The sequence below is a fragment of the Coregonus lavaretus genome, assembly GCF_964263955.1.
Source record: "Coregonus lavaretus genome assembly, chromosome: 12".
Classification (NCBI taxonomy): Eukaryota; Metazoa; Chordata; class Actinopteri; order Salmoniformes; family Salmonidae; genus Coregonus; species Coregonus lavaretus.
This window is the reverse complement of record NC_139999.1, coordinates 28,062,587-28,077,935: the sequence shown is the minus strand read 5'-3', so window position 1 is coordinate 28,077,935 and position 15,349 is coordinate 28,062,587. Positions and strand designations below refer to the sequence as shown.

Sequence of the window (15,349 nt, the reverse complement as noted above, 5' to 3'; positions counted from 1 at the left end):
TGCGTGCATACAATTAGAGCACCCAATTAAGAGGCTGTTCACGGAGCCATATGCTAATGAGAGCACAGAGACAGCCAATAATACCCAGCTGAGAGTAGACCTTTTAAACCACTTCACTCTTCACTCTTAGGAGAACTCACCGGTTATCTGTGGTTTTAGGAGAGGTAGTCATCTTTAACGGGATGCAACGTTGTTGTAACGTCTCTTTGTTTTTGCGCTCACGCTCGTGAATTTGGAGTCCAGATAGCCAGACAATCTTTTTCAGCCCCACAAAATGTGTAGTAACAGTAAGCTGTGTTTTGGTATATTTCACTATTATTATTGAGGAAGAATGGGGAAAAAAATAAAGAAATATTTTGGGTCTCCAGTCTCCCATTGGCTTTTATTGTGTGAACCATTTTGAAAAGGAGGTAGTGTTATTTTTGGTTTTTACTCTCGTTTCAAGGTGTTCCTCTCCCACTTTGTTTGTTATAAATCAGTCTGATGACGTGAAGCATCATAACCCTACTTAGACAGGAGACAGTGCCGTTTTACACAGGAAGTTAATACAAAGACTCCTCCTCTATTTAAAAAAGAAATAAAATGGTCTGAAGTGCAAGAGTTGATTTGACAAAACTCTTCCCCAAATTTTGTTTTAGAAAAAAAAGACATAAGTTGACATGTCCCTTGGTGTGTTCCTTTTACATACGCATGATTTTGTCGTTTGTCAGTTGTTCCCTCTTTGCTGTAAATATCCCAAGTGGTCATAATGGTGTCTGTTCTGAATAGCCCTCCCTCCCTGTCCAGTGGTGGGATGTTTGGGATGACAGCCAGCTTCAAACAGTCTTTATCACAACTACTCACAGCACATCTGAGACTGGGGGATATGAATGTATTTCTATGGCAATGTGAGAGCATGAAGACAATATAAGTGTGAAGTATTATCATTGTTCCTATGTATTAAAACACTTGTCCTTTTTGGTATTTGTTAAACTGTTGTGTCTGCTAGAGTATAGTGTAGGTGAGGAGTAATGAAGGTACAGTAAGTAAACCGTTCACGGAAAGACAATTGGACTTTGTTATTCAGTCAAACCGGTACCTGGGTCAAGAAAATAACATTCTGCTGCATAGCACGAAGGGATGTTTGAATTTATAGAGTTGAGTTTCACAATGAAAGCATTGTTTTGGTTGAGGAAATTAATCCAAACATGCATTATTGCAGTGCAATAACAATGTATTTTTTTGGCCCGGTATCCCAGTTAATGGACAACTGACAACAGCCCACAGTTCATTTTTTTGCTGGCTTCTAGTGTCACATAAAGGGATATAAATGTTGTGTTCAAGTGCCTTATGAGGGTAAGATAATTATTTGCCATCTTTAACTGTGAAGCCCATCTTAGGCCTGCCTACAGCGGAGCCTCTCTTAGGGTTGTGTTTGAAACACAGGTAGCCTGAGCATGGAGAGATAGAGATTTAAATCCTAAGCGCTTTCTTTCTTTAACAAAATAACTGCAAGAGGTTGTTTGTTAATACTGTTTTTGGCCTTGTACCATACCATACCTAATGTGAGTCGTCATTCGCACCAGTTAACACGTATGTAAAAAGCTTTTAACATCACCAAATTCTATTTTGCATTTTATACTTTGGTTTTTGGAATGGTCAGTACTGTCATGAACAAATTCAACGCAAGAGTTACGATAACACAATAATAACTTAAATTTCAGGTGTTGGTTGTCTTTTGGCCAGTTCTTTAGAGGAAAAACTCAAAAAGGGGAAAAATAAACTACAGGGTTTTTGGTTTTCTACACATTTCTTTGGTTACCTGTAACAAAAATAAAATGGGAAAAAAGCAGAAAATACATTAAAATAATTTGTTTAAATTTGGTATGGCACTGCAGAGAAGGTAATGCTTTTATGCTCACTGAAAACAAAAGATTTGTAATCTCACGTGCTATTCCTTTAGTCCAACTCACACAGTGAATTGCAGATAGCTTCTATACAGTAACTATAGTAACAATAGAACTTTGAACTGAAACTGAGTTGCCACGTTTTGGTGTCCCCAAGAAAGAATTCCCCCTTATTTCTTTAACATTTTGGACACAGTTCCAGACAGAACCTTTGTGGGATGAGGTATTCTCTGACCGCAATAATATCTTTTTTAAAGCATTGCTTTGTATCACAGCTGATGTTTCTCAACTAACTACGGGAAGATAAAAAGAAAAAGGAATGAGTTAAAAAGGAATAATAAAAATGGATGATAAACTGTGGGGATAATGAGTGAGTGTTCTCAGCAGCTGAGGCCCCAGATCCTAAGTGCTATTCTCAATCTCCTGCCATCTGAACTGGCACACCCAGACACACAGAAAGGTATTCAGGGTGGGGTGGGGTTGGGTATGGGTATTTTTGGGACAACACTTTCTTTGCTGCCAATACTAGTATAGAATGGTGTGAACCAGCAGAGTTAATAAAAACGAACAAATACAAAATACACTTTGAAACAGAATTATATCACCATGGAAATATTGATCCTAAAAAATAAACAAAGAAAACATCAAATAAAAAAAGAAGTGAAAAAGATACCACTTTTTGGATGAAACATTTTTTGTATTCCATAATCATAAACCATTTTAGTCAGATATCTCTGTGTGGATGCTCCCTCCCTCCCTCCCTCCTCCCTCTCTTTCTCTCTCAGGGTGGCCTGGGCCCATCACTCTATCATGCATGAAGAAGGAGTAATGTAACAAAGGGTCCTCTTCCTGAAATCTTTTTTTTTGTGGGGAGGTGGGGATGGGGGATTTCTTCTTTTTTTGTTTGGCATAAGGAGTATAGAGAGTCTTGTCTGGCTTGGGCAGAGAATGGGTAGAGAGTGGGCATAGGGCAGAATCCTGCCATCCAGTCTCAGTCTCACCTATGGATCACTGACTGGCTTGTATGCTTGGTTTCTGATGTGTGAGCAGATGTGGGGTAATCTTTGAGAAAACGACCACTGTCTTTCCTTCTATCTCAAAGCCCAGCAGTTCTTTCAGGCAAAAGAAGAAAAGAAAAAGGATCGGAGGAGAAGAGGAGGAGAGGTATACACCTCCTGGTGACTGTTCAAAAAAAGTTATACACATGATCTGGTGTGTGTGTGTCTCTACACTCTCTCTCTCACACACACCTGTATGTATATTGAAGTGGTGTGAAAATCAAACTGCCAGCACTAAAGGACTGTAGGGTGAGTAGACCGTCTGTCACAATCAGTAGCGAGAGGAGGACAGAGGAGAAGAGAAGAGGGGACCCTGCCTCCATATCACCACTGAGAGCTGGCTCTCTGGCAATATGCTGCTCATAGGGTGGGGGAGGAGTGAGGAGGGGTGAGGTGGGTGAAAACATGTGGGGATAAAGCAATGCTCCAGAGGGTTATTTTTGCATCGGTACGTAACGGAGGTCTAACCCTGTTTGAAGTTTCTCAATGTTGTTGGTTTCTTGCTTTAAAAAAATCTTATTTTTTTTAAAATCTCTCTATATCTTATTTTTTATGTGGTCATAATTTCTCTTTCCTCCAATGGAGGGGGCGGGATTAAACCTCAAAGTCCCGCCCACTGGTTCAGCTCTTCCAATCCTACTCCAGCTCGTCGGTTGGCAGGTCATCCTCCAAATCTCGGTCATCCCGATCGCTAGGCAATGCCATGTTTCCATGAGTGACAGTTGCCATGAGCGACAAGGAGCGTCTGTCCTCCTCGACCTCAGTGGGCTCCTCCTTCACATGGACCTGGTGTCTGAAAGACAGAGGGATGCATTAGAGAGAGAGAGCGAGAGAGAGAGAGAGAGAGAGAGAGAGAGAGAGAGAGAGAGAGAGAGAGAGAGAGAGAAAGAGAGAGTATGTGTGTGAGTGTGAGTGTGTGTGTGTGTGTCTTACCCATACTGCTGTGGGCTGAGTGTAGGGCTGCAGCTACCGTTGCTGTTGACCTGTTCCACAGTGGAGCTGACGTCATTGTGACCCATCCCGTGTAGCATGTTGAGGCTGGCGGCAGAGGAGGGGTTAACCAGGCCCTGACTGTTCAGCAGAGTCAGACTGCTCTCCGCAAGGGCCGCCTAACACACACACCCACACACACACGCACACACACACAGAAACACACAGGTTTACATTACAATAACCACTGTTTAGAATGGCACTTACTTTAAAAGACACTCACACACATCCAAATAGACTAAAAGTACTTATGGATCCACAAATACATTTTGTTAGTATGAAGGACTCATATATTTATGAGGCAATAGAGATGCTTAGACTGGTGAGTCCTGTTGAGATCTTGCTGATACTGAGTAATGCTGAAGACTAGAGCAAGGGCAATATTACTAAATCTGCAGGATAACCCCTTACAACCACTAGGGGGCTCCTGCACTCTACACTTCACTGCTCAAGGGTTTAATGGTACAGTATGTGCATGCTTGTCTGTGTGTGTGTGTGTGTCGGTGTCGGTGTGTGTGTGTATGTGGAGTCGGGTTAGGGGGGTAGTGAGAGAGACAGAGAGAGAGACAGAGAGAGAGGCCCAGGGAGTGTGTGTATGTGGAGTCGGGGTTGGTTAGCGGGGTAGAGAGAGAGACAGAGAGAGAAACAGAGAGAGAGAGGCCTGTGTCTGTATCTGATAGGAGTGATAGGAGTGACACTGAAATTGATTTTCTAGGACAGGCACTAATTTTATTCAGTGACCTTAATTGACAAATACTTGATGCTATAAATCATCTGAGTCAAAGTCGGCTGGAGTAGAATGTGTGTGTGTGTGTGCGTCTGTGTGTGAGTGTGTGTTGGTATGTGTGTGTGTGTTTGCCTGTGGGGAGGTGTGTTTCTGTACGTGTGAGAGTGTTAGGGCAGGTGTGTGTGTCGTTAGGGAATGCACTAATTATAAGAGGAAATGTATATTAGTGCCCTTGATTGTGACTGGCTATCGCACACGTGTCACTGTGACAACCCTCACCTGCGAACTAGTGTGTGTACACTAACCTGGTAGCTGGCGTTTAGGGAACCGAAGCCCAGGCCTGAAATCATATTCTTCACCAGAGTAGGACTCCTAGAGAGAGAAAGAGAAAGGGGGGTAAAGAGAGGTAGAAGAGAAAGAGAGAGAGAAAGATATGAGGAGGATAGAAATAAACACATATTGAGTACATGTGTGCAGAAACGTTGGTTCAGCCAAAAACAACTAACAAGTGTAACAAACGCACCCGCTACACACAGAAACATACACACATACTGTAAACAGATGCTGTACACACACACACAGCGGTTCCCAGTCTCTGATATCTGTTGTGCAGGCATGTTTATGTGTATGTGTGTTTGATTGTGTAATTTGTCCTGATTTCTCTGGAAATTGGAAAGAAAAGCTGTTTACACACGCTAACAAGCCTCTGTCCTCTGTGTGTGTGAAGATTTGATTACACATGCTAACAAACCTGCATCATAGACAGCCGCACAGTAATGTGTCGACAAATGGGAAATACATACACACACACACTCAGATATGAAACACACACACACACACACACACACACACACTGACATAGCAGGATTTATGTTTGACTCCATGGTTAACCCCTTGGTAATCATGGGACACAATCATACATGCCAACACCTACAGTGGGGAAAAAAAGTATTTAGTCAGCCACCAATTGTGCAAGTTCTCCCACTTAAAAAGATGAGAGAGGCCTGTAATTTTCATCATAGGTACACGTCAACTATGACAGACAAAATGAGGAAAAGAAATCCAGAAAATCACATTGTAGGATTTTTAATGAATTTATTTGTAAATTATGGTGGAAAATAAGTATTTGGTCAATAACAAAAGTTTCTCAATACTTTGTTATATACCCTTTGTTGGCAATGACACAGGTCAAATGTTTTCTGTAAGTCTTCACAAGGTTTTCACACACTGTTGCTGGTATTTTGGCCCATTCCTCCATGCAGATCTCCTCTAGAGCAGTGATGTTTGGGGCTGTCGCTGGGCAACAACTCCCTCCAAAGATTTTCTATGGGGTTGAGATCTGGAGACTGGCTAGGCCACTCCAGGACCTTGAAATGCTTCTTACGAAGCCACTCCTTCGTTGCCCGGGCGGTGTGTTTGGGATCATTGTCATGCTGAAAGACCCAGCCATGTTTCATCTTCAATGCCCTTGCTGATGGAAGGAGGTTTTCACTCAAAAATCTCACGATACATGGCCCCATTCATTCTTTCCTTTACACGGATCAGTCGTCCTGGTCCCTTTGCAGAAAAACAGTCCCAAAGCATGATGTTTCCACCCCCATGCTTCACAGTAGGTATGGTGTTCTTTGGATGCAACTCAGCATTCTTTGTCCTCCAAACACGACGAGTTGAGTTTTTACCAAAAAGTTCTATTTTGGTTTCATCTGACCATATGACATTCTCACAATCCTCTTCTGGATCATCCAAATGCACTCTAGCAAACTTCAGACGGGCCTGGACATGTACTGGCTTAAGCAGGGGGACATGTCTAGCACTGCAGGATTTGAGTCCCTGGCGGCGTAGTGTGTTACTGATGGTAGGCTTTTTACCAAGCTACTTACCTATTGCAGATTCAGTCTTCCCAGCCTGGTGCAGGTCTACAATTTTGTTTCTGGTGTCCTTTGACAGCTCTTTGGTCTTGGCCATAGTGGAATTTGGAGTGTGACTGTTTGAGGTTGTGGACAGGTGTCTTTTATACTGATAACAAGTTCAAACAGGTGCCATTAATACGAGTGGAGGACAGAGGAGCCTCTTAAAGAAGAAGTTACAGGTCTGTGAGAGCCAGAAATCTTGCTTGTTTGTAGGTGACCGAATACTTATTTTCCACCATAATTTGCAAATAAATTCATTAAAAAATCCTACAATGTGATTTTCTGGAGGAAAAAAAATCTCTATGATGAAAATTACAGGCCTCTCTCATCTTTTTAAGTGGGAGAACTTGCACAATTGATGGCTGACTAAATACTTTTTTCCCCCACTGTATAACCTCACACACACATCACACACACATACTGTACAGTGCCTTCAGAAATAATTCACACCCCTTTACTTTTTCCACATTTTGTTGTGTTACAGACTGCATTTAAAATTGATTACATTGAGATTTTGTGTCACTGATCTACACACAATACCCCATAATGTCAAAGTATAATGTTTTTTTGTGAACATTTTAGAAATTAATAAAACAATTAAAGCTGAAATGTCTTGAGTCAATAAGTATTCAACCCCTTTGTTGTGGCAAGCCTAAATAAATTCAGGATTAAAAATGTGCTTAACAAATCGCATAATAAGTTGCATGGACTCATTCCGTGTTCAATAATAACATGGGGCTCCTGAGTGGCGCAGTGGTCTAAGGCACTGCATCGCAGTGCTAACTGTGCCACTAGAGATCTTGGTTCGAATCCAGGCTCTGTCGCAGCCGGCCGCGACCGGGAGACTCATGGGTGGCGCACAATTGGCCCAGCATTGTCCAGGGTAGGGGAGGGAATGGCCAGCAGGGATGTAGCTCAGTTGATAGAGCATGGCGTTTGCAACGCCAGGGTTGTGGGTTCGATTCCCACGGGGGGCCAGTATTTAAAAAAAATGTATTCACTAACTGTAAGTCGCTCTGGATAAGAGTGTCTGCTAAATGACTAAAATGTAAATGATTTTTGAATAACTATCCCATCTCTTTACCCCAAACATACAATTATCTGTAAGGTCCCTCAATCGAGAAGTGAATTTTCAAGCACAGATTTAACCACAAAGACCAGGGAGGTTTTTCAATGCCTCGCAAAGAAGGGCACAGACTGGTAGATGTGTAAAAATGTACGCTGAATATGCCTTTGAGCATTGTGAAGTTATTAAATAGGCTTTGGGTGGTGTATCAATACACCCAGTCACTGCAAAGATACAGGTGTCCTTCCTAGGAAGGAAACTGCTCAGGGATTTCACCATGAGGCCACTGATTATTTTAAAACAGTTATAGAACTTAATGGTTGTGATATGAGAAAACTGAGGATGGATCAACAACATTGTAGTTACGCCACAATTCTAACCTAAATGACAGAGTGAAAAGAGGGAAGCCTGTACAGAATACAAATATTCCAAAATATGCATCCTGTTTGCAATAAGGCACTAAAGTAATACTGCAAAAAATGTGGCAAAGAAATGAACTTTTTGTCCTGAATAAAAAGCGTTATATTGGGGGCAAATCCAACACAACACATCACTGAGTACCACTTTTCATGATTTCAAGCCTGGTGGTGGCTGCATCATATTATGGGTATGCTTGTCTTCGGCATGTACTAGGGAATTCTTTAGGATGAAAATAAACGAAATACAGCTATAATCACAGGCAGAATCCTAGAGGAAAACCTGGGAGACTAATTCCCCTTTTAGCAGGTCAATAATCTAAAACACAAGGCCAAATCTACACTGGAGTTGCTTACCAATACGACATTGAATGTTCCTGAGTGGCCAAGTTACAGTTTTGACTTAAATCAGCTTAAAATTCTATGGCAAGTCTTGAAAATGGTTGTCTAGCAACGATCAACAACCAACTTGACAGAGCTTGAAGAATTTTAAAAAGTATAATGGGCAAATATTGTAGAATCCAGGTGTGGAAAGCTCTTAGAGACTTACCCAGAAACACTCACAGCTGGAATAACTGCAAAAGGTGCTTCTACAAAGTATTGACTTAGGGGTGTGAATACTTATGTAAATCAGATATATATATATATATTTTTTCAATACATTTGCAAACATTTCTACATTTCTTATTATTATGGGGTATTGTGTGTTGAATCCAGGCTGTAACACAACGAAATGTGGAACATGTCAAGGTGTATGAATACTTTTTGAAGGCACTGTATGCATATCATCCAACAGAGCCAGAGCTGGCAGGCAGGCAGATAAATGTGTGTGAGGAGTTTATACCCGGTCATCTTTGGTGGTCTCCTCTTTTGGTATTCTACTTCGTCCACAGTCCACACGGCCCCCTTCACGTTCTCCACCCTCACAAAACACTTATGCAGACTCAGGTTGTGGCGCACAGCATTCTGAACAGAGGAAAATAAAGAGACGGCGAGAGGGAGATAGAGATAGAGAGAGGGAGATAGAGATAGAGAGAGGGAGATAGAGATAGAGAGAGGGAGATAGAGAGAGGGAGATAGAGATAGAGAGAGGGAGATAGAGATAGAGAGAGGGAGATAGAGATAGAGAGTGGGAGATAGAGATAGAGAGAGGGAGATAGAGATAGAGAGAGGGAGATAGAGATAGAGAGAGGGAGATAGAGATAGAGAGAGGGAGATAGAGATAGAGAGAGGGGGGAGAGTGAAGGAAATAAAGACCATCCGATTTGAAGAATAATTTGCTTTCATAAACACGCGGAATTCGTGCCTAAAAACAGCACTCTGTAATGGTTATTTTCAGTTACACTGAAGAGAACCAAGCATGGCGTAGACACACACACACACGCACTACTCAGAAAAACACTTTTGTCCGGGGCGTGAAAAATATGACAAGGATGTGCATCCTCTCCCGTTTATTTATTTTTTTACATTTCTGTAATCAGCCACAATCCATCCACCCATGCCCCCGCCCCCCCCACATATACATATACACATACACACACACACACACATACACACACAAACACATACACATACACATACACACACACACACACACACACCACTATCTGCGGCTCACTCCCCTAGGGACAGTCCTCCCTTTTCATCTGCTGTTTGTAGTTTGTTCATGCCCAATTTCATTACCAATTTTAATTTGTCTATAATTAAATCCTGCATATTTTCTCTGACATGCTTTTTTAATCCATGAGGGAGGGACAGGCAGAGCGTGCATCACTCCTCACCGTAATTACACACACACACAATAACACACACACACACACACGTAATTACACGAGCCATAATCAGCCCCCTCCCCGCCTTCCCCTCTCTCCTTCGAGTTGCGATGCTCAGTTTTGTAAATGAGTATGACCCCAATCTCAGCCCGCCACCCCTCCATCGCGGCTCCTCTGCTATTCACTGCTATTTGCATTTGGCTCCGTGATGAAAGCCTAATTCTCCCAGTTAAAACATTAGCAGTCATTTACAGCAGGTCACAGCACACGTCCCCCCCTCCCCCCAGACAGACACACATAAACACAACACACCCTGGAGAGGTTGGGGAGAGGAGAGGGGAGAGAGAGAGTGACGTGTAGAGAGGGGTAGGGGTGAGTGTGGGAAAGGGGAGTTGAGGGGAGGGGACGGGGAGAAGGGAGACAGGTAGAAAAGAGGGGTAAGGCTAGCGGTAGTATTGGAGAAAGGTAAGGGTACAGTTAGAGGGAGGGGGTATAGAGGGGTAAGAATGAGACTGGGGGTGAGGAGAGGAGGGTAGGGCTGTTAGAGAAAAGGGTGATGGGTAGGGGCGTGGGTCAAATGGGAGGTGGCGTGTGTGTGTCACAGCGCCCACACAACAGACTTTTGTAGTTCTTACCTTTCAGCATACACCCCTTCAAGTACCATGTTGGCACCAAAAGTTCAAGACAGACTCTAAAATGATCTTATTGGACGAGCCTATATGCTTTTGAATGTGACCCTCTCAACCATATTCAGAACCTTGGAGAAATTAAATCACATTCTGTTTAACTCTGACTGGACAGTCATCCCTCTCTCTCTCTGATCAATGACTTCCAGAGGCTCACACTTGCTCTCCACATAAAATATCCAGGCCCATTAAAGGACATACATCTTTCTCTATATTTAATACAGGCCAAACCTCCAGACATTTCATACATATATAAATATATAAAGGTAGATAGATATATATTTAAAGGGCCGGGTCTAGGTAGAGAGGAAGAATATATGATTTGCTAAATTTCATAAAAGTGAGATGCGGAGGCAAAGATATTCCTGGCATCTCTCGCCCTCCCTTTCTCTCTCCCGCTCTCCCTCCGCACCTCAGTTCAAGGCTATTAGTGCAAGGCTCGGGCCGTGACACCCCCTCTTCACCCCTCCTCTCGTCTATCTCTATCGCTCCTTCTCCCTCTCCCTCTTTCTCTCTGGAGGAGTTGACACTCAAATTAGATGGAGGCTTCAGTAGAAATGGGTCAGCACCTACACAGTCACGTTCCAGACAGGTGTGTGAGTGTGTGTGTGTGTGTGAGTCATAGACTGCGAGAGTGTGTGTGTGAGAATGTGTGTGTGTGAGAAGCCATTGAGTGTTTGTGACTCTGTAATGACGCTGTGTGATAGTGAGGTGTGTTTCCACTGAGTTAAGTGGAACCGTCTTCGTAGGCCACAGAACTCTCCGGAAGACCAGGAGGGAGCGAAGAAGAGGGAGGGAGGGAGGGGAGGGAAGGGAGATGGAGGGGGGAGGGAGGGAGGGAAGAAAAAGAGGGGGGAGGGAGGGAGGAAGGAAGGAAGGGAGGGATGGAGGGAGGGAGGGAAGAAGAGAGAGGGAAGGAGGGAGGAGGATGGAGGTGGGGTAAATCAAATCTAACACCTCTCTGTGAAGAAACACAGCCACGTGGAGTGAGTCCACACACTTACGCACACACACACTCCACTCAGGGCATTGTGGGTAAAATGGCTTATAATCATCAAAACAGCTTGGTGTTTCAATGGCCATGTCAGTTTTTGAGGCTGCCGAGTGTGTGAGTGTGTGGGTGTGTGTGTGAGGAGGAATATTGTCTAATCTTTGTGTGTGGATGTTCATAGTGTGTACATGTGTTTGTGTGTCTACAGTAGGTGAGTGACCACATGTGTATGCGGAGGAGTGTGTGTGTAAGAATGTGTGTGGACTCACCTTCCATGTGGCTGTGTTTCTCCTGAAGTAGGCGAACATTCGCGTAAACCAGTTATAGATCTCATTAAGAGTCAGCTGCATGTCTGGAGCCTCCAGAATGGCCTAGAGAGAGACAGAGAGGGGACAACATTAGACAACGTCTCAACGGAGCTACCAATGGTTCACAAAACAAAAAAGAGAGCAGAGGAAGGATGGAAGAGGAGGGGAGAGAATTTGAGTGGGTAGGGAAGGAGGAAAGCAAGATGAGAGGAGATGACAGGAAGAGAAAATGATAATAGGAGGAGTGGAGACTTACGTGGCGTATGAGAGAGGCGTAGGTGAAGGGAGGTCTGACATCAGCGTTCTTGTAGAACTCACAGTTCTGTGCCAGCTCTACAGAGACAAAACACACTGTGTTAGTCCTAGATAGGTGTGTGTGTGTCAGTTTATGTGAGCATGTGTATACCAGTATGCTTGTATAGATTTCAATTTTTGTGTGTACACAAGTGTGTGTGTTTGAGGGTTGTATGCATACCCTCTCGTATACCTGAGGCGATGGGGGTGCAGAACTTGTCAGCGTTGCGCCTGCGTATGGGTCCCACGCCGTGCGGGTGTGAGTGTGAGTGTGAGTGTGAGTGTGAGTGTGAGTGTGAGTGTGAGTGCAGGCTGGAGGAGCTGATGACAGAGGGGCCCTGGCGGAGCGGGGTGATAGGGGCGGCGGCGGAGGTGGGGGGGTGAGGTAGACCCTCGGGGTACGCCTCACTCTCCCTCTTCAGCAGGGAGCCACTGGACGCCAGGTTCAGCTGGGGAGGAACAGGATGTGAGATCATCAAATAGGGACCATCATCATCACGATTCATCGTTCCACCTTGCCCTCTGGTAGGATAGATGGACAGTTAGTTATGCTGCTTAGACTTATCCAATCCTTTCATACACATAAACACAGAGACACAGAGACATGAGCGATGCCAGCTGGCACAAAGAGAATCTATCATAAGATCATCAACTCTGCTAGTGGAGAACAAAACAAATACTTCAGACTCAGTTACATAGACACACACTGCAATTAGTCCTCATCAAAAACAAAAGAAAGCAAGATATAGGAGTGTGTGCGTGGGGGCCTCTGTGGTCACACACACACAGACACACACACAGCGGTGGCACGCTCTCTTCATGGCCCAGCTCGGCCCAATTAGGCAGAGCGCACAGGAGCAATGGGAACTGGAAACCAGTCCTCTGAGTCGCTCAGGGACACTTTTCCAAGGGCTGCTAGTTTAGAGCTAATTAAAACCATTGTGTATGTGTGTGTGTGTGTGTGTGTGTGAGAGACACAGAGAGAGAGAGAGAGAGAGAGAGAGAGAGAGACAGACAGACAGACAGACAGAGAGTGAGAGAGGGCGAGAGAGAGAGAGAGAGAGAGAGGGCGAGAGAGAGAGAGAGAGAGAGAGAGAGAGAGAGAGAGAGAGAGAGAGAGAGAGAGAGAGAGAGACACAGAGAGCGAGAGAGCGAGAGAGAGAGAGGGGGGGGGTATTCTGATTATCTCAACCAGTCTTCTTTCCTTTTTCTCTCTCCCCATCTCTCTCTTCTTCACCTTCCCTCCTCTTTCTCCTTCTCTTCTCTTTCCAGTCATGACCAGCCCCCACCCCCTACTTGTCCTCCATCTCTCTGCTCCAGAGGAGTGGTCTGAACCATTCTGACTGATTAGGGGTCAGGCCTGTTTAACTGCTACTTCATTAGCTCTGGAAATCTGCCTCTTTCTCTCTAGCACTTCTTTCTCTCTCCTTCCCTCCTCTCTTTCCATCCCCCTGTTAAACAGGTACTCCATTAGCTGTGGACCTGCCACATCACCAAGGCAACACCACAACCCTCTTAATTGAGGGCAAGCTTTGTTTCCATTATGAAGACTCCTCCCCTCCACCCCCCTCCTCCAATCTTTGACCCCCAGGCTTGTCTCCCGTGACAACAAAGGACACGCCTCTTCCTGATTTCCCATAAGGTGCTAATGACAGCTGATGCTCTGCATTTGTCTCCACACACACACACACACACACGTCCTGCCACTCCACTCCACTGCAACCATTTACATCCCCTCAAATTAAGACACTCCACTTCTAATTGACAATTAATTTCAACATCTTCATATTTTAATAAGACTCCTCGTCAATCTGAATAATGAAATATTCATTAGATACCTAATAACAGCCCTGCCTGCCTGCCCAGAGACACACAGCTCCATCCATCAACAGGGCAGACTGTCTGATGGCTCGCACACACATACACATTTCAATACTTTATTTGGAGGAAGCTTGTGTCTTTTTTCATAATGTTATTCTTATTATCACATTTTTACTCCATTATCAAATAGTTTATTACAGGGACCTCTGCTCATATATGAATCAAGAACAACAGGCTGTATACATATCTTGTAAACTAATAATCAATGCTATAGATAACCCTAATATATGGATAAATAAATTGTAGTCCACATTTGTAACCCTAATTTGTAAAACTGATCAACTAGGGTGCAAACACCAAGCCTGACTGGACACCCCCCCCCCAAAACTCTCAGAAACACAAATACACCTCAGTAGCATCTGCTATAGCACAGTGAGAGGTGAGGGGTGAGAGGTGAAAGGTGAGAGGTCAGGTACTCACAGGTTGATTGAAAGGCTTTGGCTCCGATGGGCGCATGTGCAGGTGAGTCATCATGGCCTGCAGTCGCTCACTCTCCTTGGACAGCTGAGAAACACACACACACACACACACACACACACACACACACACACACACACACACACACACACACACACACACACACACACGCACACACACACACACACACACACACAAAGACAGTGAAATTACACTGTTTTAGTCACTGATTACTATTGTAATAGTAGAGAAGCACAGTAGTAAGGAAAATTAGTCATTCTACAACTTTATTACAGGCCCCATTCACACATCTAGACTCAAGCCCCATTCAAACCAACACTGTTTGTCTTGATGTTTATAGACTATAGACCTAATCTAATGCTTCTTCTCACAATGTGGACTCTAGATAATATCCAGTCAAGCCACATCAGTGTCAATGCCTCCCATTACACCAGTAAAACACAGCTATTTAAAAAAGAGGGAGGGTGTGAAGTTATATATGTTTGTGTGAGAGAAAGAGGCATCCCCTTCGTCTATGATTTAGCACGTGTGTAGTGTGTGTGTGAGTGCGTGTGAGTGTGTGTGAGTGTGTGTGTAGTGTGTGTGTAGTGTGTGTGTGTCTCTGGGCTGTTCTCACTGTCTCACAGCACCAGTCTCCCCAGGCAGAGAGAAAGAGATGGGAACCCCCTCCCCACACACACCTAACACTATCTCAAACGTTATACACACACTCACACACACACTACCCTACAGATACACTAGTCCCCGTTTGACATTGCTAACTGCCGTTTAGTGGGAGCTGCTGTGCAATAGCATGCGGAAACGTGTGTGTGTGTCTGTATGTGTGTGTATACTCTCGTAGCCTGTGGAAATGCTACCCTGCATCTCCACTGAGAGATCGCTCAGTCAGACAGCCAACAAACCAGGAGTGTGTGTTTATGAGAGAA

At 44.1% G+C, this 15,349-nt stretch overlaps 1 protein-coding gene across 1 annotated transcript in view; it reads right to left on the bottom strand.

The window, feature by feature from the left end:
* Positions 1-2,667: 2,667 nt before the first annotated feature.
* LOC311138789 (forkhead box protein P4-like) overlaps positions 2,668-15,349 on the bottom strand; it is a gene marked incomplete at its 5' end in the record, with an annotated part of 17,124 nt that continues 4,442 nt past the window's right edge. Inside the window, 8 exons of the mRNA XM_084173610.1 lie at positions 2,668-3,737; positions 3,878-4,053; positions 4,967-5,033; positions 8,898-9,019; positions 11,772-11,873; positions 12,067-12,143; positions 12,286-12,553; positions 14,406-14,489. Of these exons, the coding sequence (XP_084029736.1) occupies positions 3,581-3,737; positions 3,878-4,053; positions 4,967-5,033; positions 8,898-9,019; positions 11,772-11,873; positions 12,067-12,143; positions 12,286-12,553; positions 14,406-14,489 (1,053 nt within the window). The 3' untranslated portion in view covers positions 2,668-3,580. The remainder of the gene's footprint in view (positions 3,738-3,877; positions 4,054-4,966; positions 5,034-8,897; positions 9,020-11,771; positions 11,874-12,066; positions 12,144-12,285; positions 12,554-14,405; positions 14,490-15,349) is intronic.